Source organism: Rhineura floridana, chromosome 7 (genome assembly GCF_030035675.1).
Source record: "Rhineura floridana isolate rRhiFlo1 chromosome 7, rRhiFlo1.hap2, whole genome shotgun sequence".
Taxonomy (NCBI): domain Eukaryota; kingdom Metazoa; phylum Chordata; class Lepidosauria; order Squamata; family Rhineuridae; genus Rhineura; species Rhineura floridana.
The window spans coordinates 15,140,239-15,165,438 of NC_084486.1; the positions used below are offsets into that span (position 1 = coordinate 15,140,239).

Below are 25,200 nucleotides of genomic sequence, written 5' to 3' on the forward strand. Positions count from 1 at the left end.
GGGTATGTCCAGTTTCGTTTATTTTTGTAAATAACCTTGCTAAGATCGGGCTCCACCAGGAAGGAAAGGTTTGGTATAGGTCAGGAGGGATCATGTCCTGGACTTCCCAGGAGGATCCCTACGCCTGTGCAGCCTCTGAGACAAGCTCCGTCTTGGATGAAATTTATCCAGTTTAAATTCAGTCAGAAGGCTCTTTTCTGACTGGGAATAATTTCTTCCGGTTAAAGAAGAAACGTGAGATTTCCCACATAGCTTTGTTTTGATTGTTGGAGTCTGGAATTCGTCAGAATTGTCTGTCTTCCAGCAGCTCAGACAGAGCGAGGATTTTTATGCTAGCTCAGCTGGATAAGTGACCCGTTTTTTTTTATACGGATTAACAGGCAAACATCCTCCTGTCTACATTCATCATTTTCTTATCTATACAGCTAACGAGATTTGTCAAACTAACAGCAATTGAGATAACCTAGGTGAGGTAAGACTTTCCTTTTTTTATTCACGGAACTAAGGGGGAAGAAAATATAAATAGCTTATCTTTTTTTTTTATTGCAAAAAGCTGACATGGAAAATAGCATTTTAAAGATTACAACGGATGAGAGATTTCTGATTGGAAGAGATAAGAAATCTTTTTGATTTATGGCTGGGACTATTTTTCCTGATCTACTTTTTTTTTGACGAATCTGCTCATTCTCTCTGCTACTAGCTATTTCGACGCTGTGAACTAAAGCCGTTCTTACACTTCCGGGCAGATAAGAGATAAGGGCTGTCTAGCGTGTGACGTTAGTTTGTTGGAAAGATTAACTCCTTTGTAACTGGTTAAAGAAATAAGCTGCTCTTTGTTTGGGACATTGAAAATTGAAGGAGTTTTGTTCCTTTGGCTTTAAGAATGACAATTAAGAAGATCATGGATGTACAAGAAGGGACTTTATCTCTAGACATGTTTCAGAAAATAATGAATGGGATTAACTCAATAAAACAAGAACTGAGAAATAATAGACAAGCGTGGAGAATTGAATTTCACGAAATGAGACAGGAGCTGAAAGAAACTCAGGATTCTATGAGAAAGGAGAATAAAGATAGATCTGGAAAACAAAAAAAGGATGAAAGAAATTAAAGGCAAGGTTCAAACTATGGAGATTGGCTTAATTATGGACATGAAAAAAGATTTGGATTTCCTGGCTGTGATGGATCCTGGAGACAAATATTACAGTTTGGAATTCAGCGCTGTCCCTGAAGGAATTGAAGAGATTGGAGATAAAGATATTATCGGTTCAAAAAAATTCTTGGACTGGAAGGATTTGATGGAACTTGAAATGGAGAAAGTTAACAGAATTAATCCCTGTTTTGTGTCAATGGAAAAACCTTCAAGAGATGTACTAGTGTATCATGTGGAAAAGAGGAACAGAGATGCGGCTTTGCAACAATACTTCAGTGATACGTTTGGATTTGATGGCAAGAAAATATCTGTGATGGAGGAAATTCCTATCAGACTTTTATTATATGACTATGACAGCAAGATTTTTGGGTGCGTAAAGATGGAAGATGGACCCAATATGGATAATGACAGAAGAGTGATTTAAAATTACTGGACTTAGTAGATTTGATGAGTTGGATTAATTGGCATGTTTATTTAGAAAAAAAATTGATTGACATATATCTCAAGGATTGGAAACTTCTCTTTGACTTTTTGTGGAAGATTAAAATGATATGATGTTAATGAGATTTGAAACCAACTAAGATAACCGTTGGAGGAAGGTGATTTTATAATCTATTAAGAGATAGGTTTGTTATATATTATAGATTTATAGCCGAACTATGACAAATTGGAAGTCAATATTCTTTCTTTTTATATATATATATATTTCTTTTTGTATTGTACTAGTTATTGATTTGTGTTGTTTTCTTTTTGCATTGTTTTGGTTTTGAAAATTGGAATAAAAATTAATTGAAAAAAAAAAAAAAAAGGAGGGATCATGTCCTGGCCAGGGGCTTTCCCCGGACGGAGTGAAGCGATTAGACTGGCAATTTCATCTTCAGTCACCGGGGCCCAGGTTGGACAGTCCGTGGGAAAAAGTGGTGGGGCGAGGCACTGGGGGGATAATTCTCGGAAAACCTTTTGGAAATGGAGAGTCCATGTTTCGGGGAGAATTGGAGGGGTTGTAATGCATGGTTTATCGTATAAGGAGCCTTGTACTAGACTCCAGAACTCTCTCTGGTTTCCCTGGAGGGCTGCCAAGCCAAGGCGTTGCCAGAGAGTGGTAGTATAGGTTATTCGTTTATATTTTAGTAAGTTGCTATAATCTTTTTTTAGTTTTAGAAGTTTGGTTATAGCCGTTGCCGAATAGTGATTTCTGGTAAAGCGTATATGGAAGGTAAGTTGCTTCTTTTGGGCTAGGCAATATTTATCAAACCACAGTTTTCTAGTGGAACGTGCGTTAGCCTGAAAAACGTTTGATGTGGTTACTGCAGAATAGAGATGGTCAAGAATTTGTTCAAATGTCTCCATAATATCGTTTGACGGTATGGAGGTTTTTGTACGGAGGTCCATCATAAAGGGGGAGGATAAAATTGTTTTAACCTGTTCCTCTATTAATGGCGACCACCTTCGGCGTTTTGGGCCCTGGAATGCCTCTGGGTCAGGGAATGTCTGTGGGTGAGTCAATTGACCAATTGAGAATGAGAATTTTATTGCTAATGGGAGATGGTCACTTTCAGGTCTATCCTCTATGGCAAACTCCTTTACCCAGTCTAACAAGGGAGGGGAGATCAAAATGTAATCAACCACACTGGCCCCTCTTTTAGTTAGGATGGTGAAGAAACCCTTAGACGCATCAAATTTTGTCCCATTAAGGCAGAAAAGATGGGCACTAAGTAGAAGTCTGTATAGGGCATGGCCATTTTTGTTTATCACCTTATCTCGCGAGGCGCGGGGCAGTACTACCATGTCGCCCAAACACAGGGCAGAAGGCGTCAAACGAGAGGGGAAACTGGGGCCCATCCTGGCGTTGAAGTCTCCACCGATTATGAAACTGTGCAAAGGATATTTTTGTTGGATTAATGTAATAAATTCAGAGAAATCATGCCACGCTTGAGACAGAAGGGAAGGACCATGTGGAGGGAAATACACATTAATAATTATCAAAGGGGGGGGTACGAAGATTTTGTTGGGGAGGACAAAGGTGTAGAAAATATGAGAGCCTGACAATAGTCATGGGATGGAGATAATACCTCAGAGATAGTAACATTTAGTTCAGTGGAAATTGAGAAAGCTAAACCACCACTGGGTCGGCCTTTCTGAGCCAAGCGTTTGGCAGGTTTAGACCAACATTTAAACCCTTTAAGGTAGAAATCTTGATCATCTGTTAGCCATGTCTCCTGAAAACACAAAATGTCAAAAGAGCGGACATAAGATAGAAACTCAGGGTCCGAGGCTTTATTATTCCACCCTGCTATGTTCCAGAATATTAAACTGGAACCTGCGAGGGAGAGAGTGGCATGATGGGCGTGGCTTAAGAGAGGAGCTTGTTGGGAAACTTTCAGAGGTTGAATGGTGACCGGAGGTGTGGAAGGAATTCAAAGGATTGAGTCATCAAAAGGCTGGATTTGATCCAATTCCGGTCTAATTACACTGACATTTGAGATGGGCAGGTTGCCCCCTCTAATAGTGGGCTGTATGGGGATAGAGAGTACATTGGGAGACAGATGAGACATTTCTTTCAAAGTTGGGGAAGGTGGACCTATGCCACCTAATAATGGTGTATGAGGGGGCACCTTTAAATTATCTTTAGGAGGGGGGGGAACAGTATGGGGTTTTTTTTGGTGAAGTTGCAAATCTGCCTTTAGACGATCTAGCCTGAGAATTATTTTGGATTGCTCTTCTTTGGATAGCTCTGGGAAAACTGCAATTAGTTCTAGATCTTCCGACTCCCGTGATTCATTTAGTATATCATTTGAGAAAGGGGGAGGCTCAAGATCAGATTCTTGCATAATAACAGAAGAAGAAGTAACGGATTTGCTTGCAGGGATAATTGGTTGAGAAGGTCTATGGACCAAGGGAAAAGGGGGAGCTGTATTTTTAAAACAATGAACAATAAATAAACCATGGGCAGCCAAAAGTGTTTTGAAGGAAATTTTTTTTTTTGATATCTGTTTATTTGTGAAGGTTATTATCACTCTGGTGGTGGAGTGATTGCTATGCAAAAACAGGAGACTAGTGATGTCTGTAGGAGCAATTTGAATCGGTGCGAAAGAGGTTAGGAACTCGCATAAGCGATATTTATCTGGGTAGTGGCCACGTTTCCTCAAAAAGTTAGGGAAATTTAAGAGGACCACTTTATTTGATTCTATCACTAAGTTCATATGGCAAGAGGACAGTGAAGATTCTGTTACCTTTTGTGGTATGGGTTTTTCAATTTTCATGACTGGATGGTCTTTTCTTGTTGGGAGGCCAGCCTCCACTTGTACAACAGGACAGGAATTTTGGGAGATGTGGGGTTTTGGGGAAGAGGGAGTAAGGGGACAATTATTCAAGTAATTTGGGTAATTAATAGTAGTAACTTTACCCTGGACGTGGGAGAATGACTTGGGTGTGGGTTGCCTTGCTGCAGAATCTAGGGCTTTCAAGATTTCAAACAATGGTTTAAAGTTAAATTTCTTATAGGCAGGAGGCTTCCAATTCTTCACATTCTTTGGTTTCTTGCCTCTATTTCCAGGATTCTTGGACCTCTTACTTTTCCTTGAATGGGCTGTTTGGTTGGGGGGGCTCAACTTGCTTTGGGGAGTTCATCTTGGTGGATTTTGATATGTCATCTGTTGGCGTGAGTGAGTTGTTTGTCAGGCATTTTTTTGCTATTAATGTTAGAGTCTTTAGGAGGGCATTACATTCCATAAGGAAAGATTTCATTGTATCAAGTTCGTCCAGGATCACTAATAAAGGACCCATGCCCTTTGCAGGCGAAGGAGCCACCGATGGATCCTCAGTCATCGTACTCTTATTTGAGACCACAGCTGGTGGAGAAAAAGGAAGGAATTCCGGGTGGAGATGAGCCGAATGTAAGCGACTGAGTATATTCCCCTTAGGTAGTGTGTCGGCTGCAGCCAGTTCTGCGCTGAGGGGGGTTGAATAGGAGTTTTCTCTCAACGACGTAAGTTCATTTATGTGGCTTACAGACCAATCCATAATCAACGGTGGCGTTGTCGGGATAGATTCCGTCAGTGTGTCTGTTGGGTTGAGACTGTCAGAGGGAGGCTCGTGAACGAAGAACGAGGTAATTTTTGATTGGAATGATTGTTGTAAAGCCAGTTGAGTCTGTTGTTGGCTAATTGCCAGCTCTTTTTGTCTTTGTCTTGTAAGAACCATTTTGGAAGCCCAGATTGTAAAATCCCAGATTGAGGAATAGAAACCGCTAAATTGCAATTTAGAATAGGGCTATAAAGACTTAGTTCGTTGGAAATTGATAAAGTCCTGAACAATGTTCCCTTCTCTCTTCTCAAGCCGCGGCGAAGCGGGCTAAAAGCTGGAAAAGTAATCAATTAGGCTTGAGAGGTTTATGACCGGGAGTGTCTGGTATGAGGGCAGTAAAAACAGGAGCATTCGAGGTCAATGACTTTAAATAGTAAAGCTTTAAGATTATCCAGAGGTTGTTGAAGGGAAAAGTAATCCTGGCTGTTTAAAATAGATGCCAGGAAAGCAGAGCGAGATTTTAAAAAGCGACTTACGGAGAGCGAGTTGAAGAAGCCCGATGCACAATCGCCATCTTGTCCCGACCCCCAAGTTCAAAAATTAGGCTGATGCTGTAGCTGTGATCTGCAAGACAGAGTTTGCAGGATGAACAAGCTGAGATGCTCTTAGCTTTAATTTGTGGAATTTAACACATAGTAACACAACCCACAATTACTTTGGCACATTACATCTCTAGGAGCCAATCAGCATGTAAGTGGAGAGCATTAGCAACTGAGAAGAGTCTTCTCAGTGGCTGACTCACCTCCTTTCACTCTGATTGGCTCCAATCAGCAGGAAAGACAAGGAAGCATATTAGAAGACTCTACCTGATGGAGCGCCTCCAACGTCATAAATTGTGCCGCCCTACAAGATCTGCCACTCAGGGCCTCCTCTCAGTCCCGTCAACTAAAGTGATTGGGTTGGTGAGGACTCGGGAGAGGGCCTTCTCTGTGGCGGCCCCCACGATTTGGAACTCCCTCCCAATGGATCTTCGACATGCCCCTTCCTTATATATATTTCGCCGAGGCCTGAAGACTTGGCTTTTCCATCAGGCCTTTATGAACTTGAGACTTCTAAGGTGAACTAGCTTCAGAATTGTATAACTGACAACTCTACTAAATATTGTAATTTTGCATTGTGCTGTACTGGTTATATTGTTTTTATTGTATCATATTTTACCATGTATTTTATCGTGCTTTATTGTACGCCGCCTAGAGTGGCCATTGGCCAGATAGGCGGCCTATAAATTAAAGTTTATTATTATTATTATTATTACCATATCTACCTGTAAGCAGCCATTGGAACATTAAGAAAAATTCTTTCAATTTTGTACAAACAACAAAGAGTCTTGTGACACCTGAAAGACTAGCACATTTATTATGGTATAAGTGTTGATTACTCACCAAAACCAGTAGTAGATAACACAGACATCCTGGCACTGGTGAGCCAATTTTTTAAATCACATGTAGTATGATTAAAAACCCCTATTGTGTCAATTCAATCTGCAAGTAATAGCACTGATGTATTGTAATTCAACAATCTCACAGTTGCAGTCTCCCCCTGAAGTCCTTTTGTTTAAGGATGGCTACCTTAAAGTTAGTCACAGAGTGTCCTGGGAAGAAAAAATATTTGTTCACTGGCTTTTTTATATTACCATTTTCTTTTGCCTAGAGACTGGCCTGTTACAATGACATATGTCACACTGGAAGCTGAGCAGGCGAATAACCCATGTTGGGTGACATACGTAATTAAGTCCTGTAATAATGATGCCAGAATAGATAAAAGACTAGAGTTGGCATCTGGTTCTGCCACAGGGTCTGGTCCATGGGTTGTATTCAGCAAAGTCCTACTCAGAGCAGGCCTATGAAATTAATAGCTGTGACTAACAGGCTCATTAATTTCAAATATAGAATTAGCTGAATACAACCCCATACCTCTGTTATGTAGCCTGTTGTTGCTGACAAATAGGTATTTTTAGGTTGATGGGTTGTTTGTAAGCAAGTACAGGACTGCTACCCAAGATCTGTGAGAGGAAAGAGTAATCAGTGTACAGTATCTCAGATATAGGAGAGGCTTTGGGGAATAATTCAGTTCTGCAGTTACTCTTGTTTTATGACAGGTTGAGCTAAGTGGGTAATTGACACGGTGTAGTCAATGATTTCTTTTAACAGGTTAACCAACATTGGATCATTACCAAAGCCTCAGTATAGGTGCCCTTTTAAGAGTATGGGAAAAGGATGAAATACATTTTTTAAAAAAGTCATTCATTGCTGTAAGTAAATATTTTTTTTAAAAAAAACTTAAAAAAAAAAACTACAGTCCTAAACACACTAAGGTGTTAGTCCCATTTAACTTAGTGGGTTTTACTTCTGTGTGAAACATGCTTAAGATTACACTGTAAAGTTTAAAGATAGGGTTGCCATCTGTTCATAATGTTTATGGATTGCTCATATTTTGAGACTATAACAAATGGAAAATCTACTATGGACAGTTTCTTGTTTGTCTAGTTTATTTTTGTTTCAGGGGAGAAATGGTTTCTGATTATATAAAACCTAACTATTAATTGTTTTCAGAAACACAATATTTACATTGTTATTTTTGTTATTTTATCCTACCTACTTTGAAAAATATTGTGGGGTTATAATGACCATTAGGCTTAATGACCATTGTTTCCAAGTTCTTATTTAACACAGAGGTATGAATCAGGAAGTCTCTACTTCAAATCTCAGGTCTGCTAGAAACTCACTAATGCAGCAATCCTATGCACACTGTCCTCAGAGAAAGCCCCATCAGACATAGATAGGCCTGGGATGAAAGCTGTAGATGGTCTTGAACAATCCATTTTCTCAGCCTCAGCATCTCCCCCCACATCAACCTTTACAAAGTAGAGATAATAATACTGACCTACCTTACAGGGTTGTTTAAGGATTATAGAAAGAGACATTGTACTTTGAACAGTGCTTTGTTCGAATGCATTAATTAGAATTATAATAACTTGGTCACAATCAGCCTCCTAATGTGTTACTTATGGTGACTGCCTGGCATGACCACAATTTGTCAGGTTAAAAGGTGGCAGCCTTACATTTTAGAAAATACTGTATGTCATATTTTTAAAGAAACAAACAATAACTTCTCGTAATTGCTATAGTAAATGTCAGTTTTCTGAGCTTATGCTCTCCAGACCTCCCATGATCTGGACTACAACTCCCATCAGTTCCAGTAGAGCCACAAGTATGCTGGCTAGGGCTGATGGGAGTTGTAGTCCAAAAACATATGGAGGGCTCCAGCTGGGGAATGCTGGTACAAGTGAGAACAAAAGGTAGCAGAGTTTCTGTTCAGGCCTCCAGTGAGCCTGAAATAGAAACGACATAGTGATCTTTGGATTATACAAGAGTAGGGCCAGGGAAGTAATAAAGAACACCTTTTTTCTTTCTCCTCTCCTTTCTGAAATCTGGCCTGCCCCCTGTATAGTCCCCAAGCCTAATCTCCACCTTCACAATACATAAACTGTTAGGGGTCTGAACAAGCCAATTCTCCTTCTTCACCCTTCATCCTCCTCGTTTTGGCTACCTGACAACCTCAGCATTCTGTGGACATCTTCAAACAATCAAACCATTATCCTGCAGATTTCAATATGCGTGTACTGCGAGGGGCGAGCCTGTAACAGCCCTGCAATGTAGTCCTGCAGTGTAGGTTATATCACAGGTCAGATGTTGGGGCTGACCTTGATTTGAATTTCCAGTCCAAAACCCCCCGCATAAAACACCAATCGCTACATCAACGCAAAGGTCAATCTGCTTAAAATGCCCCCTAGAACTCCCAATGCAAATCCGGAGCTCAGAATAGCGCAGAAGCTTTCTGAGTTTCTGCTTAAAAAGTGAAGTGTATGTTAAATGTAGACATGTGAAGGCCCGGGGAAAAAAATCAGAAAAAAAGAAAAAAACGATGTTTCCCAGCTTTTTTCTTCTTCAAAATTTCGGAGGGAAAAACGTGCCCCCCTTTTCCGGGTTCCCCCCCCCGAGTCTTCACATTTCTAGTTAAACGTGACATAACAAGCAGTATGTATCTTTTTGGGGTCGGAGATGATAGGCCTGTAATTTTAGTACAGTTCGGGGAAGCTTTTCTTTTTTAAAAACAAACTGCGGAGCGCATAGTCACGATGTCTCGCGCGGTCTTTGGAAGTGTCACTTCCTTGTTGTGCCTTAGCTCCCAGTTGCCATGGTTCCCTTCAGTGTCACAAGTATTGCCTTTTCCCCGGAACAAAGTGTTACGGGCTGCTGTTTCCGGGAGGGGTTGTGGGACAGAGCGCTCATGAGCATGCTGCTTCCTTTTGTGTTGAACATGAGGACGAAGATGGCTAGGACCCGTCTGGTAAGCTGAACTTGGTTGTTTCGGCCCTGGAGTTAGTGTGGCTGTCTAAACAGAAAAGAATGGACGGAATGAGTGAATATCTCATTCGTGACTCGGAGACGAAAGGACGCGCTTTCTAATAGTCCCGTTCTCAAGAGGCGGTCCTGATTTCCGGGACTCTTATGAGATAGGATTAATTTGTCCAAGCCGTAGGCCATAATATAATATTTCTAGAAATAGTATGAAACGTGGCACAAAAGTACTGTGACAAAGTATATAAAATGTGAGTAAAATCAGTGATAATGGGGGGAAAAGCTCAATCACGTGGAAGGCTAAAAATTAGCAGCCGTTTTCAAAGCATTGCGTATTTCTCGTCGCTACCTTTCTAGTATTCCCCAGTAAAGTATTCCCCTTATTTGGTCTTCTGGGAAGAGGGGATGAATGAATACCTGCTAAAAATCTGTGAGTTGCTAGATTTGACATCCTTTAGGTTTTCATCCCCCTCTTCCAGGACAAAAGAATGGCAGTTAATGGGAAATAGTGGTTGTGGGGATAAATCTTGAATACTTAGGCTGTAACTCTGTGTACATTTTCCTGGGATAGTTTATTTCTCTTACTAATATTTTTATAACATTTAATATACATGATCCCTAAGCAGTTTATATAACATGTTTAAACCAAAACCAAAATAAAAGTACTACCACAAAATAAAAAATAATTTATATAAATATCAATAAAAACATCAGTGTGGTAAAACATTGTTATCTAAGGAAAGCATGTATACAAAGCTGCCATTTTAAGAAATGCTTAAAAGTACTGTTTCTACCTCCCTAATTGTGTGTGGGAGGGTGTTCTAGAGGATGGGTGCCCCCACCTAGAAGGCCTGCTTCCCAGATGTCATAAAGTGGCATTCCACTGATTGTAGTATAGCCAGCAAGACTGCCTCCTGAAGAATTTAGCGATTGGTTGGGAATGTATAAGGGGAGGCAATATAAAGCGAAGTAGTCTGGTAGGTATTCTTCTCCCAAGTTATTTAGGGCTTTCTACAATAACAGCAAAATCTTGAACAGTTTGGTAGCTAACATGCCCCGTTGAGTGCAGTGGGACTTAGTTCCAAGTAACATGCCTAAGATTGCTCTGCAAGGCTCTTCTAATGGGCCATCTACCATTTCATGTCTTGCAGCTGGGATAGTTAATTTTGCAAATTTGAAATGATCAGAAAAGTATGATTTACTAGTGCAATTTAACCAAAAGAATAAACACATTTGCTTTTTACATTAGTGTAGCCCATATAGCAGGTAGAGATGATAATTCAGTGAAGTAGAAGGGTGGTGGTGGTGTTCAGACAGTGATCCTTTGTGTGGAAGCAGGTATGCTACAAGTAGTTAGCCTTATTTTTATTTATAAAATGTGGGAGGTTGTGTAGCAAAGTTCCACATGTTTTTGCCCTCTTATTGATGCCCAGGTGCAAAGGAGAAGAAGGCTGTAGGAAACAGAGGGGAAACAGTGCCAGTCACCAATTACCGACAGTTGGCATTGCATGGGAATAGGGTTGCTTATTTACTATGTTCTTTTTTTTTTGAGTTATTGAAATATCTTGGCTTCTCATCCATGTGAATGATACATATTATAGTTCTTATTTAATGCATATTTTTGTTTATCTTAAGTGATATTGGTAAAAGCAGGACTTTTGCCATTAGTGATAGTTGAACACTGAGAAAAGAAATGGAGGAAAGTGACAAGAAACAGCATCGCAAGAGAAACAGTGGGCCAAAGGCTGGCAAAAAAAAGAAGCGTCATCTGAAAGATTTAGGACTTGAAGACGAGGAGGATGCACGGAAGAGAAACCCAAAGGCCTTTGCAGTCCAATCTGCAGTCCGGATGGCCAGAACATTCCACAGGTATATTACTGCTAGACTTTATAACAGTATTGGTTTCCTCCACCCCGTTATAATGTTGTTTTCTCGCACATGGCATTTTCTCCAGCTTAGAATTACTAAAACCTTGAGCTGTTGTCGCATGTATCCAAATGACACATCTCTCTCTATGATGTATTTTTCATACATTTATATCCTTCAGGGAAATCAACATTTCAGCCTCTCAATAATCTTATGAGAGAGCATACAGTGAATAAGTAGCTGATGGCCATCCAGAGAGCTTTGATTCCTCACCTGAGTGTACTAGTGTAGCCACTGCTTTGGTTCTCATAGTGCTATGTAGGACTTGCAAATTATTTATAGTGCTGTATAGGACTTACAAGTTATTTCCATGTAATTTTGTGGGATTTGATAGAATCCTAGTGTGAATAGATGTAACTAGGTGGCATGAGATAAGCTCTTTGGATTCTGGGCTGCTGTGGTAAATGCGGGGGTTGTGGGATGAATGAATCATTTGACTGAACAAGTGGGGCACTTGTCCTGTCTGCTTTATAGTTTAAAATAATTCTTACTCTTAAAAACAGGACTCAAGATTTGAAGACAAAAAAGCATCACATTCCAGTGGTTGACCGGACTCCGTTAGAGCCTCCTCCTGTGGTGGTGGTTGTAGTTGGCCCTCCAAAAGTTGGAAAGAGCACCTTGATAAAATGTCTAATTAAGAATTTCACAAGGCAGAAGTTAGTTGAAATCCGGGGTCCTGTAACAATTGTGTCAGGTAAGAATTGACCCGCATACATGAAAGCTTGTGTACATGGGTGCATTTGGTTTATTTTTTATTATTATTATTATTATTATTATTTTTTAATTAAATTTATATCTCACTGTTCCTCCCAGTAGGAGCCCAGGACAGCAAAAAAACACTCTAAAACATCATAAAAACAGATTTTAAAATATATTAAAACAAAACATCTTTAAAAACTTGTTAAAACAAAACATCTTTAAAAACATCTTAAACAGCAGTTCCCACACAGACACAGAATGGGATAAGGTCTCTACTTAAAAGAAATGTCGAAAGAGGATCTTTTAGGTGCCAACTGAAGACAACAGAGATGGTGCCTGTCTAATATGTAAGGGGAGGGAATTCCAAAGGGTAGGTGCCACTACATTAAAGGTCTGTTGTGCGGAACGGTCCTGATGAGATGTTATCTGCAGGAGGTTCTCGCCTGCACAGCGTAGTGATCGACTAAGTATATAAGGGGTAAAATGATCTTTCAGGTATCCTAATCCAAGCTGTATAGGGCTTTGTAAACCAAATCCCGAAACTTGAACTTAGCCTGGTGTTTAGTTTGTGTTTATACTAGGGGTGGGGAACCTTTGGCCCTTCAGATGTTGCTGATCTACATCCCTCATCAGCCCCAGCCAGCAACAAAATCAGGCATGGTGAACTTTTGGCTTTCTGGGTTTGTAACAACCTTCAGTTCAGATATTACACTTAAACCATGATACGTACTAGCCATAGTTGAAAACATACCAGTGTTGTTTGAGGTTCAAGATGTACAAGCAAACCATGGCTTAGAGCTGCATATTTGCTTTTGTCTTCTGTCTGCTCAGTGTCCAGATTAGCAGTGTTCAGTGTTCAATTTCGTTCTTGTCTTCATAATATAGTCTGTTAATTCAGATATCACATCAAGCTATAGTTAGCATAAGCAATAATTTGCATCCTTGCTTTGGACCATGTTTTCTGCTTGTAGTTTGCTGGGTAAACTATAGTTTGCAATTCAGGCATTATGACAAAAGTAGTTAAACTTGTTTAATCATAGTTTGACATGATAAGAATTTAGCAGTCATAATTCTAAATACTTTAAACCGAAGGGGACTTGAAAGTTGATTGAGTAGGGTTGTGGAATCTTGTGTTTGTCCTAGCTTTGTAGAAACAAAAGTGAGAAATTGTGTTAGTAGTACTGGGATTGAAGGCTATAGCATAGGAAACTGAAAGAGGAAGAAATGTTAATTATTCCAAACCAGTACTGTGACTGCTAACTGTTGGCACAATTCAGCCAAAGTTAGATGTTTTTAAGTACTATTGATTTTAATTGAAGAAAATGTAAGTCCTTACTGAATTCTCCTGTTTTGAAATCATTGTGGCTTTAAAGTTCTTAATGTTGGCTGGATTATACCATATATGTGTGTGTACACTCACTCACTCACTCACTCACTCACTCACTCACTTGAATGTCCCTGGGGAGAAAGTTCCACTCCTGGGGTGCCACCATAGAGAAGTCCCTACCAGTAGTTGCTACCTGTTCTTCTTTAGATGGGAGGGGGCACCTGGAGCAAAGTGTCCAATGATTAACTCATGGATCAGGCAAGTGGTCCATATTTCCACAACTAAGGATGTAAGTAGTGGAGTGAAGCACCAAGCCCACGTGCTGTATATAATTATATGTACTATAAGAAAAGATTTTAATAAAATAAGCCACAATCACTTTAATTTCCCTGCTAATATATCTGATTTTAGCAGGGAACCAATTATTACATGGCAATGTTACTTGATGTTCTTGATCAAGAAGAGTCGCAATTCTCCATACCATCTGCCTTATTTATACGTTTAATGTTAGTTTAGAAACCTATCATGTTTTGCTCTTCACCTTTGTTTACAGGTAAAAAGCGTAGGCTAACTATAATTGAATGTGGATGTGATATTAATACAATGATTGATCTGGCTAAAGTTGCTGATCTGGTAAGTTGTATCAGTAAGTTGTATCAGTATGTGATGCAAAAGTTATTTTGCTCTAAAACCTCTGTTGGAAAAACATTGTACACTAATTAATTTTAATTTAAATTTAATTGTAATTTGTAATTTTTATTTTATTTTTATTTTAGTTTGTTTTAAATATGTTTTTTATTGTATGGCGCAATCCACACGTGCTCGTATTTTAAATATGTGGTTTTATCTTGTTGTACACCGCCCTGAGAGCTGTTGCTATAGGGCGGTTTAGAAATGTAATAAATAAATAAATAAATTACTAGATGGATAAGGTTCAGACTCTGTATGCTGCCCTGAAGTTGAGCTCTATAAACAGAAACTATGGAGTGCAATTCTATGCATGTTCACTCAGTCCTATTAATTCTAAGGGTCTTGCTCCCAAGTAAATATCTATAAAATTACAGTCTTAGGTTTAGATCCTACATTTTTGTTCTGTAAAATATGGTTTATCAGACTGGAATTGTTGCGTCTAAACCAGGCAACTCTTATAGCTAGACTGTATTCATTCATTACTCTTTTGCTTTGTTTGAGCTGAAGTTCAGTTGCCCTGTTTGTCTATATTTTTCTTGCTAGTCATGATTCCATTTAAGCCTAATGGTATTGAAAGTGTGGCCTGTTCCAACAATGGGAATACAGGCCAGGAAAATGAAAAACAATTCTAATGTGAAAAATGGCCCCATAGATCAAGGGGCAGAAAATTATTTCAGAGGAACCCCCCCCCCTTTGTGGGGTAGTGGTGGTTGTCTTGTTCCTGTGCTACTAAACATCTAGGTTCAAACGTTTTGGACCAAAAAGCATATCGAAAAATTACTCAACATAAAAGGAATTGAGTGTTCCCAACCTACATAACATTTTCATCCTTTGGAATTATATATATATTTGTGTGTGTGTTTGTGTGTGTGTGAGACATAGTACTGCAGTGAATAAACTGGACTGACATACTGTATTTAGCATGTTCTATACGAAAGAGGGAAAAGGCTATTTCCTATACAATGTGCCTTTTATTTGAATCAGCTGACCCATTGTTGATTGTTGGATTATAATACAAATTCTTCTCTTCATTAATTTCCCCTAATATGCTAGTAACTTCCCATCTCTGAAAAAGCCTTCGAGAATTATGTTAACTTACACTGAGCATAAACATTTCCAGCTTGTTGTTATGTATGTTTTTCCACTGATAGTTTTTCCATTTCTCTCTCAGGTTTTGATGCTCATTGATGCCAGCTTTGGATTTGAAATGGAAACATTTGAATTTTTAAACATTTGCCAGGTGCATGGTTTTCCCAAGATTATGGGTGTTCTTACACACTTGGATACTTTCAAGAATAACAAACAGCTCAAGAAGACTAAAAAGAGATTGAAACACAGATTCTGGACAGAAGTGTATCAGGTATGATATTGCAGGAACTTTTCATAAAGGGATTGCACTGTGAATTGAACCTAAACCAGAAGAAAACACACCGCCCACTTCATCTGGGTGAGTTTTGCAGTTGCATTTAGAATTGTAGGCAGTAATGCTTGAAGGCTACATTGCACCTGTTTTGTTGTTTTTTATTAAAATTTCTTTTGGTTCCATCTGAAAATCTGACCTTTATACTGTAGGTAGTCTTACAGTTTCATATCCACTCATGGATAAAGTCACAGATTTGGATTTTATTTTAGAGACATGATCAGTGTTTGGTATTCTGAAATCTGTATAAATTATGCATAATTGTGTATATTTTGTTCATATTTTTTATGATTATTCTTCTGTTATTCATGGGGTGGTGAAGACAAGCAAGGATTTGTACAGGGCTCTGAAAATTTACCCTTCTGATTTCTGGAACCTTTATTCAGCTGCTATCTGACATTTGAGGCTTCTTTATATATCTGCAGCTGCACATAATAGAAGAGGTGGAATTAAACATTTTGCTCAATGAGGAGACAGGGCTGCTGCTGAAAATGCCATACCTTGATGGCCATACCTCACATTCCTTCCTGCAATAATGTGCAGTCTACCTCATTTGTGATAACGTGTTTCCCAGCCAGTAGGAGTCAGTATTGTAGATCACAGGTGGTGATGTCACTAAACATTACAGGAGATTGGGGGTTCTGTTTTGGTGGCAACTCTGTGGATTATAATGGCCATGGTTTAGCATAATGGGTTTGAGCTGTAGTGAGCTTTGCAGAAGCCTTTGCTTTTGGCTTTAGACAGCCACAGTTTGTTGGTTCTTCTGGTATCACAAATTGTGATCAACGCTAACTATGGTCAGTTTCAAACAAGCAACTCTTCAAGCCATCAGTTATGAAGCTGATTTGGCGAAGCTAACCACAGTTAGTGTTAATCAAAATTCTTAGTATGGACAACATGGCAAATAGTGGTTAACTAAAATTGAAAGAAAAAGCTTCCAAAGTCATCCTCCTGGCCACATGGAGGAAGTGGGAAGCATACATGCCAAAGGCTTGCTATGGCTTATGCACATCACACAAACCCCTGTATTTAGTATGATATGCGAATGTGGCCAATATGTCATTCTACCTGAACTCCTCATGCAGCTGAATTCTGCATTAAATACGTTTTCTGTGCTTTTTCTCGTGCAAAACGGCATCATATGCACAACTCTGCTTTTTAGTTCAAAGGAAATCACAGCCATTCTGGCAAAACCATTAAAAGTGGTGCCTTGCTTCAATAGTTATAAAATACTTGTGTTCTGTGAACTAATATCTTTATTTCTAAATTTAGGGTGCCAAATTGTTTTATCTGTCTGGGATGGTACATGGAGAATATCAAAAACAGGAAATCCATAACCTGGGGCGCTTTATCTCTGTTATGAAATTCCGTCCACTTACTTGGCAGACATCTCATCCTTACGTTCTAGCAGACAGGTAATTCTGTGCCCTGCCCCCCTCCTTTTTCCTGTTTCCCTCCAACACTCCACAATATTAAGTGATTTTTTTTCATGTGAAAGTAAAGTACCGTAGACCTTTTTGATATTTGGTATCAGTTGAGAGACAATGTAGTTTAATGGTTTTGTTTGAGATATTGATAATAAGTTATGCTAACAGAGGAGCCAATTCAGCAACTTCAGATCAAGGGTCAGTCCACGTGCTACGTTGAATCAAGTGTTGGAAAATGTGGGAGGTGTCTGTATTCACAGAAGCTGTGTAACATGAAAGCTGGGAATGTGTGAAATTTAGCTGTAGACTGTAATGAGTTCAGATGTTGTAAAATTAAGTGTGCACATAGCAAAAGTAGCTACAGCTGAGACACACAAGTTATTAGTTTATATCCTATGCTGGGGAAAGATCCAAAAAGTAAAAAAAATATTGATGAGTCTAAAGAGCATTCATGGTTGAAAGCCCTGCTAATATCAGGCTTACAGTGCTTATGTTACTTCTGCTAATTTAGATGTTTAGTTTTCCATCATTCAGATTGAAAAGAATGTTTCTGCTTCAGGTCTGGAAATGGGGAAAATCTTCTTGCCATGCAAAATTCCTGCCCAGCAAAGTGCTCTAAATAGATTTCATTCCTTGTTTTTGTAGGTTTTGCTAACTGAATTGAAAAAGTGTAATTCCACCGAGTAAGTTTTTAAACTAAAAATGTAGTATCCCCAAACTTCTAAAACATGGGGCAAAGGTGTTCCCCACCCCTGGATTAAATTTATTTTATTTACTTTAAATTAGAGCCATACTTTTACTGTTACACTTCAGAATATAAGAGATATTTCCAGAACAATGAGCAAGTATTCTCTGTACAACTGAAAGATAACTTAGGCTACAATCCAATGCATACTTATCTGAGTGTAAGTTCCATTGATCCCATGGAGCTTACTTCTGAGTAGACACAGATTGCAGCCTTAGTTATTGTAGCCTGTCAACATTCTTCAAACTCATTGCTCACCTGCAGCATAATCCTACACATATCTGCTCAAAGGTAAATTCCATTGTGTTACACTTACTCCTAGTTAAGTGCACATAAGATTGTGCCCTCAGTCAGGGATGGGGCTGTGCCTTCTGGGTAGTGACATTGTTACTGGAATTCTCCAGTACTTCTTCAGCAGTCGTATCGGCTGCATCAGTGAAACTAGGTGCAAGATACAGTAATTGACTTAGGAACATGTCTCTGGCTGTATATTGGCAAAGGAGAGGGAGGTGTCTAAGCTGCATGGCGCCACCCATCTCTGGGCATTGAGCAGTGGAAGTGTCTGGCATGGTGGGTTAATTTTTCAAGGCCTACTGCAACCTTTCTCATGGTTCTCAGGTGAGCCCTAGTTTTGTAGTCACTTATGTATAGCCTAAACTCAAGGTGATGGCAGTCAAACATGCTTGGTCTACTGAAGTGGTGGGGAACTTGCAGCTCGTGGGCTTAATAAGGCCAGCTAGGCCATTTTCCACAAACCACCACCATCTGCCCTATACTTGATATCATATGTGACGTCCGGCATGGGGCAAGTAAAGACATAGCTGGGATGGACTGCACTAGGGAGTTTCCCATCCCATCTTTTTTATTGGCCAATGAGACTTGCTCTCAGCACCAGTCTGCTTGTGGGCACTGACAGCAAGCCTCTTTGAATGCCCATCAGTTGATCAGCACTGAGAGAGAGCCCTTTTGAAGTTGTTGCCAGATGTCATTGTGATGTCAGATGATTGATAGATGGATGACCTTTTCTACCTGTCAAAACGCCCATAATGTGTGTGGGCAGTAAGTTTCCCAGGTCTGGTCTACTGATGGGCGCTGCATTTAACTTTTTTCTATTGGTTTCATTAATATTTTCTGAAAGAGTTGAATTTTAAATCTATTTGTTATGATCTCAAACATTAAAGGGACTTAAAAAGTTAAGCCAGCTCAAGATCACCCCCACAGTGAGTGGCTCAGGGGTCACGAGCCCTGCCACCTGTGCAGCCGTGGGCAAACTGCACAGTCCCAAGGAGCCCAGTTGCCCCCCCAGTTGGCAGTTGCGGACAAGGAAGGGGCTGGCTTTTGCAGCTGTGGCAAGCTGAGCAGGCCCTAGCCAGCTGGGGAGGACTAGCCTCAGAGGGAGGCAATGGTAAACCCCCTCTGAATACCGCTTACCATGAAATCCCTATTCATAGGGTAGCCATAAGTCGGGATCAACTTGAAGGCAGTCCATTTCAATGGAAGAAGAGAACAGTGAAAACACAAATTATGTAGTAAAAGTATAGTCAGAATTTGGAAAAGTTACTTTTTTGAACTACAACTCCCATCAGCCCCAGCAAGAATGGCCACTGGATTGGGTTGATGGGAGTTGTAGTTCAAAAAAGTAACTTTTCCAAGCTCTGAGTATAGTTCCTAAAAACCTGCAAAATGAGGGCTAGTTAGATGAAAAATAAGGGACATAAATGAGAGCCATTAGATCTTTACATAAAAATGAAATAGAGTTCTGTCTTTGTGAAAAATGGAAGAACATGAAGGATGTAAATGTTTTTTATGTCTAATTTACAGTTACATTGGGGATCCCTGAGAGGAGTGGCATGCTAGAATATTCCCCATTTCATTATTTCTGAAAATTTAGAGAACTTGGTTCTGAAATCTTTCCTTATATTCTGTAGGATGGAAGATTTGACAAACCCGGAAGATATCAGAGTTAATCCAAAGTGTGACAGGAAGGTTTCACTTTATGGTTACTTAAGAGGAGCATACTTGAAAAACAAAAGTCAGCTCCATATAGCAGGTTGGATATAATCACATATTTTTGATTTCTTGCTGTACTGTGTGTTCTTGTTGAAAAAGGACTGTCTTGTATTTTTAAGTCTTACTAAGAATAATATCATTTACATATACCCTGATTCAATGAAGTGTACGTGAAGTCCATTTTAAAAGGCTACACTCCTGCTCTTAGGTTGTTTGGTGGAAACAACAGTCCAATCACCTGCCCTTCCAATGACCAAGGTTTTAGGGCTTACAGCAGGTAAATACTGTCCCCATATTGCAGATTGGAAGGTTGAGGCTGCAATCCTGTACACACTTATGTGGCAGTAAGTTCCATGGAACACAGTGGGGTTTATTTCTCAGTAAATATGTATTGCACTTTTAAATGGCTTGCCAATGACTTTATGGCTGAGGTGAGATTTGAACAGAGAACATCTAGTTTCAACACTCTTAGCTGCTTCATGACCCCAGCAAAAGCAGATAAAAATCTTGGGCACATACCAGGAAGCATTTTCTTACTTAAAATGTCTATATTTCCTTTTTAGGGAAGTTTAATAAGTTATTCAAGAGTTTGGTGTAGTAGAGTGCTTTAAGGAACCTCCATATGCTTGCACTTTACACCAACTGATGAAGGGCATTGCCATTCAGAAATACTAGGTAATATAATGTCCTCAAAGGGCTGGGTCCTAAAAACATTGACCTATCAGAAAAAATGAGGACAGCAGACTTCCAGTCACATTCAAAAGCCTTCTGAACCGATCATGTGACCTCAAGCCGATTTATTCAATTGGACTTTAATGAGGTTTACTTTAAATCTATGCTTGGTTGTTCTTTTAAATTTATGTATGCATTGAAGGAATGCATTATAATTCTTAACACTGCAAGCTTTTTAAAAAGATTTTGATTTGAGATAGAAAAGTGAGATATAAATATGAGAAATAACTATTTAGATTGGTGGTCTGAGTTTTGTTTGAGTTTTGTTTGTATAGATAGCAGTATGTCAGCTGGCTGGGGCTGATGGGAGTTGTAGTTCAAAACATTTGGAGGGCACCAGGTTGATGAAGGCTGCAGTGTGCCAACAATCAGTATTAAGCTCATTTTTAGCAGCAATCTGTGAGATTCCTGTATCTAAATGATAAATTTAAACATAGTAAGAAATTTCATCCATACAGTGCCTCACTGACATGAGATCATGAACACAGTGAAATCACTACTATGATCATTTTGATGTATACGTTGCCAATTTTTTTTAACGATTCTTTGTTGGGCACCTTTTTGATTTTTGGTAGTTTTTCTCATCAGGTGTAGGGGATTTCACAGTGAGTGATGTCAGTTTCCTGCCAGATCCTTGTGCACTTCCTGAACACCAAAAGAAGCGTTCCTTAAATGAGAAGGAGAAGCTGATTTATGCCCCACTGTCAGGTGTTGGGGGCTTAGTGTATGATAAAGATGCTGTTTATATTGACCTTGGGGGAAGTCATGCACATCAAGGTGAAGAGGTGAGGATTAAAACTCCTGAATTAATTCTTTGTTTGCAGGTAATGTAGTGCTAATTCTTTCACTGAGTCAGCTGTAACTATCTTTGGCAGTCTTCCCAGCCAGCGTGATAAGGTGCTTCCCCTCCACACACACCCCATAACCTCTCTGTAGGAGAGCAGGAAAACACATACATACTGCAGTGTTTTAAATGTAGTGTGAGTGGTCTTTCTCCTGCAATTATATCTACCAGCCTGGCGTTGTGTGTACCGGGAAAAAAAGGACAGGGATACTGGTCTTTGGCTAACCGGAGCAAAAAGGAAGCTTTGTTGCATGCAAGATTGAAAGAAATGATCTAGAAAACATTGTGGCATTTAATCTTTTCCCATGTGAATTTTAATATACTTGTGTTTTGTTAATTACTATTCTGCCATCTCTTGGGAGGAGTGAGACATAAATTGTCTATTATGAAGTTACTTTAGTTTATGTTCTGAAAATTTGATAGCACAGGAAGACTTTTCCCCCAAATAAAAAATAGAAGCACATTTTGCTCTGATACCCCTAACAGTTTACTTTTCAAGTGTGTGAGAATGAAAATTACCCATCCTGAGGAAAACCTCATTCCCCTGTGTTTCTACTGTTTTACTTGTTGTTCAATGTGTGCCTTCTGATTGGAAGAATCAATGCCCAGAGCAGTAACTCATGTCGAAGATGATCTTGCAGATCAACCTCTCAAGGTTGAGCATTTGCTCAGTCACACCTGATGCAGACGTACAGAATTACTCTCCCTCAGAGGAGGTCACTTACTGTGGATAGCAGCTTTGGGCTCATAAAAGGTAAAGGTGTCTCTGCACTTGTAGTGCGAGTCGTTTCCGACTCTTAGGGTGACATCTTGCGACGTTTACTAGGCAAACCATATATATGGGGTGGGATTGCCAGTTCCTTCGCCGGCCTTTCTTTACCCCCCAGCATATGCCGGGTACTCATTTTACCGACCACAGATGGATGGAAGGCTGAGTGGACCTTGACCCCTTTTACCGGAGATTCGACTTCCTCCTTCCATTGGAATCGAACTCCGGCCATGAGCACAGCTTCGGCTGCGTTACCGCCGCTTACCACTCTGCGCCACGGAGGGTCTTTTGGGGCTCATAGGACCGTTTAATTACTTAATTTAGTTTTGCCTAACACAGATGCCATTCTCTTCCAGCATAATAGCATCTCCAAATACACAGTCTGGGAATTTAATGCCACTTTCCTGGGAGTAAGGCCCATTGTATTCATTAGTACTTATTTCTCAGTAGATATGGTTAGGATTGCGGTCGTAGTTAAATAGCCCCTTGCAACAGCACTATGCTACTACCACCACCACAATAATACATTTATTAGTTGCTAGATACCTGAAGGTCCCCAAGGGACTTACACAACATTAAAACAAAAACAATTAAAGCACACTGTAAAAACATAACAATAAACAACAGCTAAACAATAGCACCCCCACACAGCCATAGGAAGGTTTGGCAGCATATTAAAATGAAATATCAAGTCACTTAAGCAGCCATTTTTGTGATCATATAAAGTTGTACCACTCCTTGTCTTGTGACTGATTAAGTCTTACATTGGGCTTCAGCTGGTGGGATGGGACCTGATCTAAGGTGAGTTGCAACAGCAGCACTGCTACCATACAGGTATATGGTAGAAAGAAACCCCAGCTGCTTGTTTGGGTTAAAGGTGGGTTCCAGGTCTGAAAAGGTTGAAGATAACTGGTTCAGAGATGAAAAGTGGTATATGGGCAGCAGGCCAATTGACAGCATGCACTTAAGAATTCTACTTGGTTTCTAGCTTTTCTCCAATGTATGAATTTTTCAGTTTTTACAGTGGGTGGAGTATGTCATATTGTTGTCTGAAAACAGTTGTAAAATTTAATTAAAGGAAGAATAAAATTCATTATTGCCCCTCCCTTTTCGTTTTTTACATCCACTACAATTCTCTTATTGAGAGGCTGCTGTAGCACTGCTCCAACATATAGTTTATGCAATCAGCAAACTAAATTAAACTAGAAAATAGCTATTAAAACAATTTTGGTTTGTCAGGAAGAAGGAAGACCAAATAATGAACTAGTCCAGAGTCTCATCTCCACACACACCACCATTGATGCCAAGATGGCTTCAAGCAAAGTCTCTCTCTTCATGGATTCCAAACCACTAGCGACTGAGGACATTGACAACCAAGGGTAAGTTGCAGTCTTCTGATCAACTGGAGGCAACACTTTTTGATTACCAAGAAGTTCAGGGAGCATTTCATGCATTACTATTTGCTATTTGGGCCATCTAAGCAAACACAGATTCTGATGAGTCTAAGGCAACCTTCATGTGCAGCCATGTGAGAGTTACTTTTTGATGATATGGTTCTTTGAAGGTGAGGACTGTAGTATAACCTCATATTGCCAGAGCAGGAATTATTGGTCTTTCCCACCTAACAGCACCCATGGTGTTGATTGGGTGGGTAAGAAGCATGTTATTTGCCTCACTCATGTGGTTGTTGTTCCCATGTGACTTTGGAACATGTGTGACGGTCACCCCAGACTTTTGAAAATGCCAACATTTGTTCTAAAAGTGTTTAGCCCTCATAATTGTAAAAAAACCTCTTGTTGTGGTCTTGAAAACAATAGGCATATGCATTACTCTAGCAATAAAATTGGGTTATCTTTTTAAACAAGCAGATAGATTAAAAAGTCACTAGTGTCACACCACTGACGTGTTCTCTTCAGTATGTTCATTTTTGAATAGTTCATGATGCTTGATTTTTGCTTCTTTTGGAAGCTTGTTTGAGATGCCTAAAGAAGAGAAGAAAATTAATGTGCATACTGGGAGGGTACGTCGGAAGGCAGTATTTGAAGATGAAGAAAATGAAGATGATGGAAGTCATGAAGAGGAAGAGGAAGAAATGTCTGGGGATGGTAGTGATGGTGATGATGAGGATGGAGATGGGGAACAAAGTGATGAAGATTTTCCAGACCAGGAGCTGGCTCTGAGATCTTCCAAGCAGTTTAAAGAAGACACCAAACAAGGAACCCTAACAGAACTTCCAGCATTTGCTGATAGCGATGACAGTCTTGAAATGAGTTCAGATGAGGAAGAAGAAATAGGCCTTGATGGGAGCAGGAAAGAGGCAGATGTAGGTGGACAAGAAACTGAGGAGGAGAGAGTTACCGACTCCGAATCTACAACCACAAAAAAAGATTTATTGGGTAGGTCTACATGCGGTGAAACAGACAAAGAGGTGAAAAATAATAGAAACTTATGCAAAAAGGTGGCTCCCACTACAGATTCTGGAAATGAGAGAGCTGAAGAAGCATCAGCCTCTGAGTTGGAAGAATCCTCTGGTGAGGATGAAGGAGAATCAATGGACAATTCTGATACTGAAGGGTCTGATAGGGAAGATTCCCAACCACAGAGTGCTGGAATTAAAGCATGTGAATCAAAGTTTATGAAAAATGAGGATGATCTTGAAGGTCTGTTGAAAGAGGAAGAGGAATATAAAGAAGCATCTGCCTTTTCTGTAGACACAGCCGGTATGTACACACTATTCTCTTGGTATGGCATTATCTGTAATTACGATTAACCTCTTTCTTTTGATGGTGTTGTCCAGTTGGCAGTAATAAAAGGAACTGTGCGTGTAACTGCTTACTTATGAGTTGCAACTGATTCCCAATCATTTCTGTAGCCTTGATGTGCTTAAAATGTAATTTAGTTTCATTGGTATTCTGTATTTTGTTTACATATTACCTTGGGGTTTTCTCATGGAATAGGATAAGACTGCAGTCCTATACACACATACCTGAGAACAAGTCCCACTGAACTGA

General features: G+C 39.7%; 1 protein-coding gene across 4 annotated transcripts in view; it reads left to right on the forward strand.

Annotated features, from left to right (window-relative positions):
* The first annotated feature begins 5,027 nt into the window (after nucleotides 1-5,027).
* BMS1 (BMS1 ribosome biogenesis factor) overlaps nucleotides 5,028-25,200 on the forward strand; it is a 46,850-nt gene continuing 26,677 nt past the window's right edge. Inside the window, exons 1-10 of one of the 4 annotated variants that reach the window (XM_061634944.1) lie at nucleotides 5,028-5,049; nucleotides 11,236-11,469; nucleotides 12,030-12,220; nucleotides 14,106-14,185; nucleotides 15,414-15,602; nucleotides 16,935-17,077; nucleotides 19,763-19,884; nucleotides 21,165-21,361; nucleotides 23,429-23,568; nucleotides 24,158-24,909. In XM_061634944.1, coding sequence (XP_061490928.1) covers nucleotides 11,294-11,469; nucleotides 12,030-12,220; nucleotides 14,106-14,185; nucleotides 15,414-15,602; nucleotides 16,935-17,077; nucleotides 19,763-19,884; nucleotides 21,165-21,361; nucleotides 23,429-23,568; nucleotides 24,158-24,909 — 1,990 coding nt within the window. In that variant the 5' untranslated portion in view covers nucleotides 5,028-5,049; nucleotides 11,236-11,293. Of the gene's footprint in view, nucleotides 5,050-5,133; nucleotides 5,265-9,475; nucleotides 9,590-9,658; nucleotides 9,852-11,235; nucleotides 11,470-12,029; nucleotides 12,221-14,105; nucleotides 14,186-15,413; nucleotides 15,603-16,934; nucleotides 17,078-19,762; nucleotides 19,885-21,164; nucleotides 21,362-23,428; nucleotides 23,569-24,157; nucleotides 24,910-25,200 lie in introns of those variants that run through there. The other 3 variants (XM_061634942.1, XM_061634940.1, XM_061634943.1) reach the window with 3 other exon arrangements.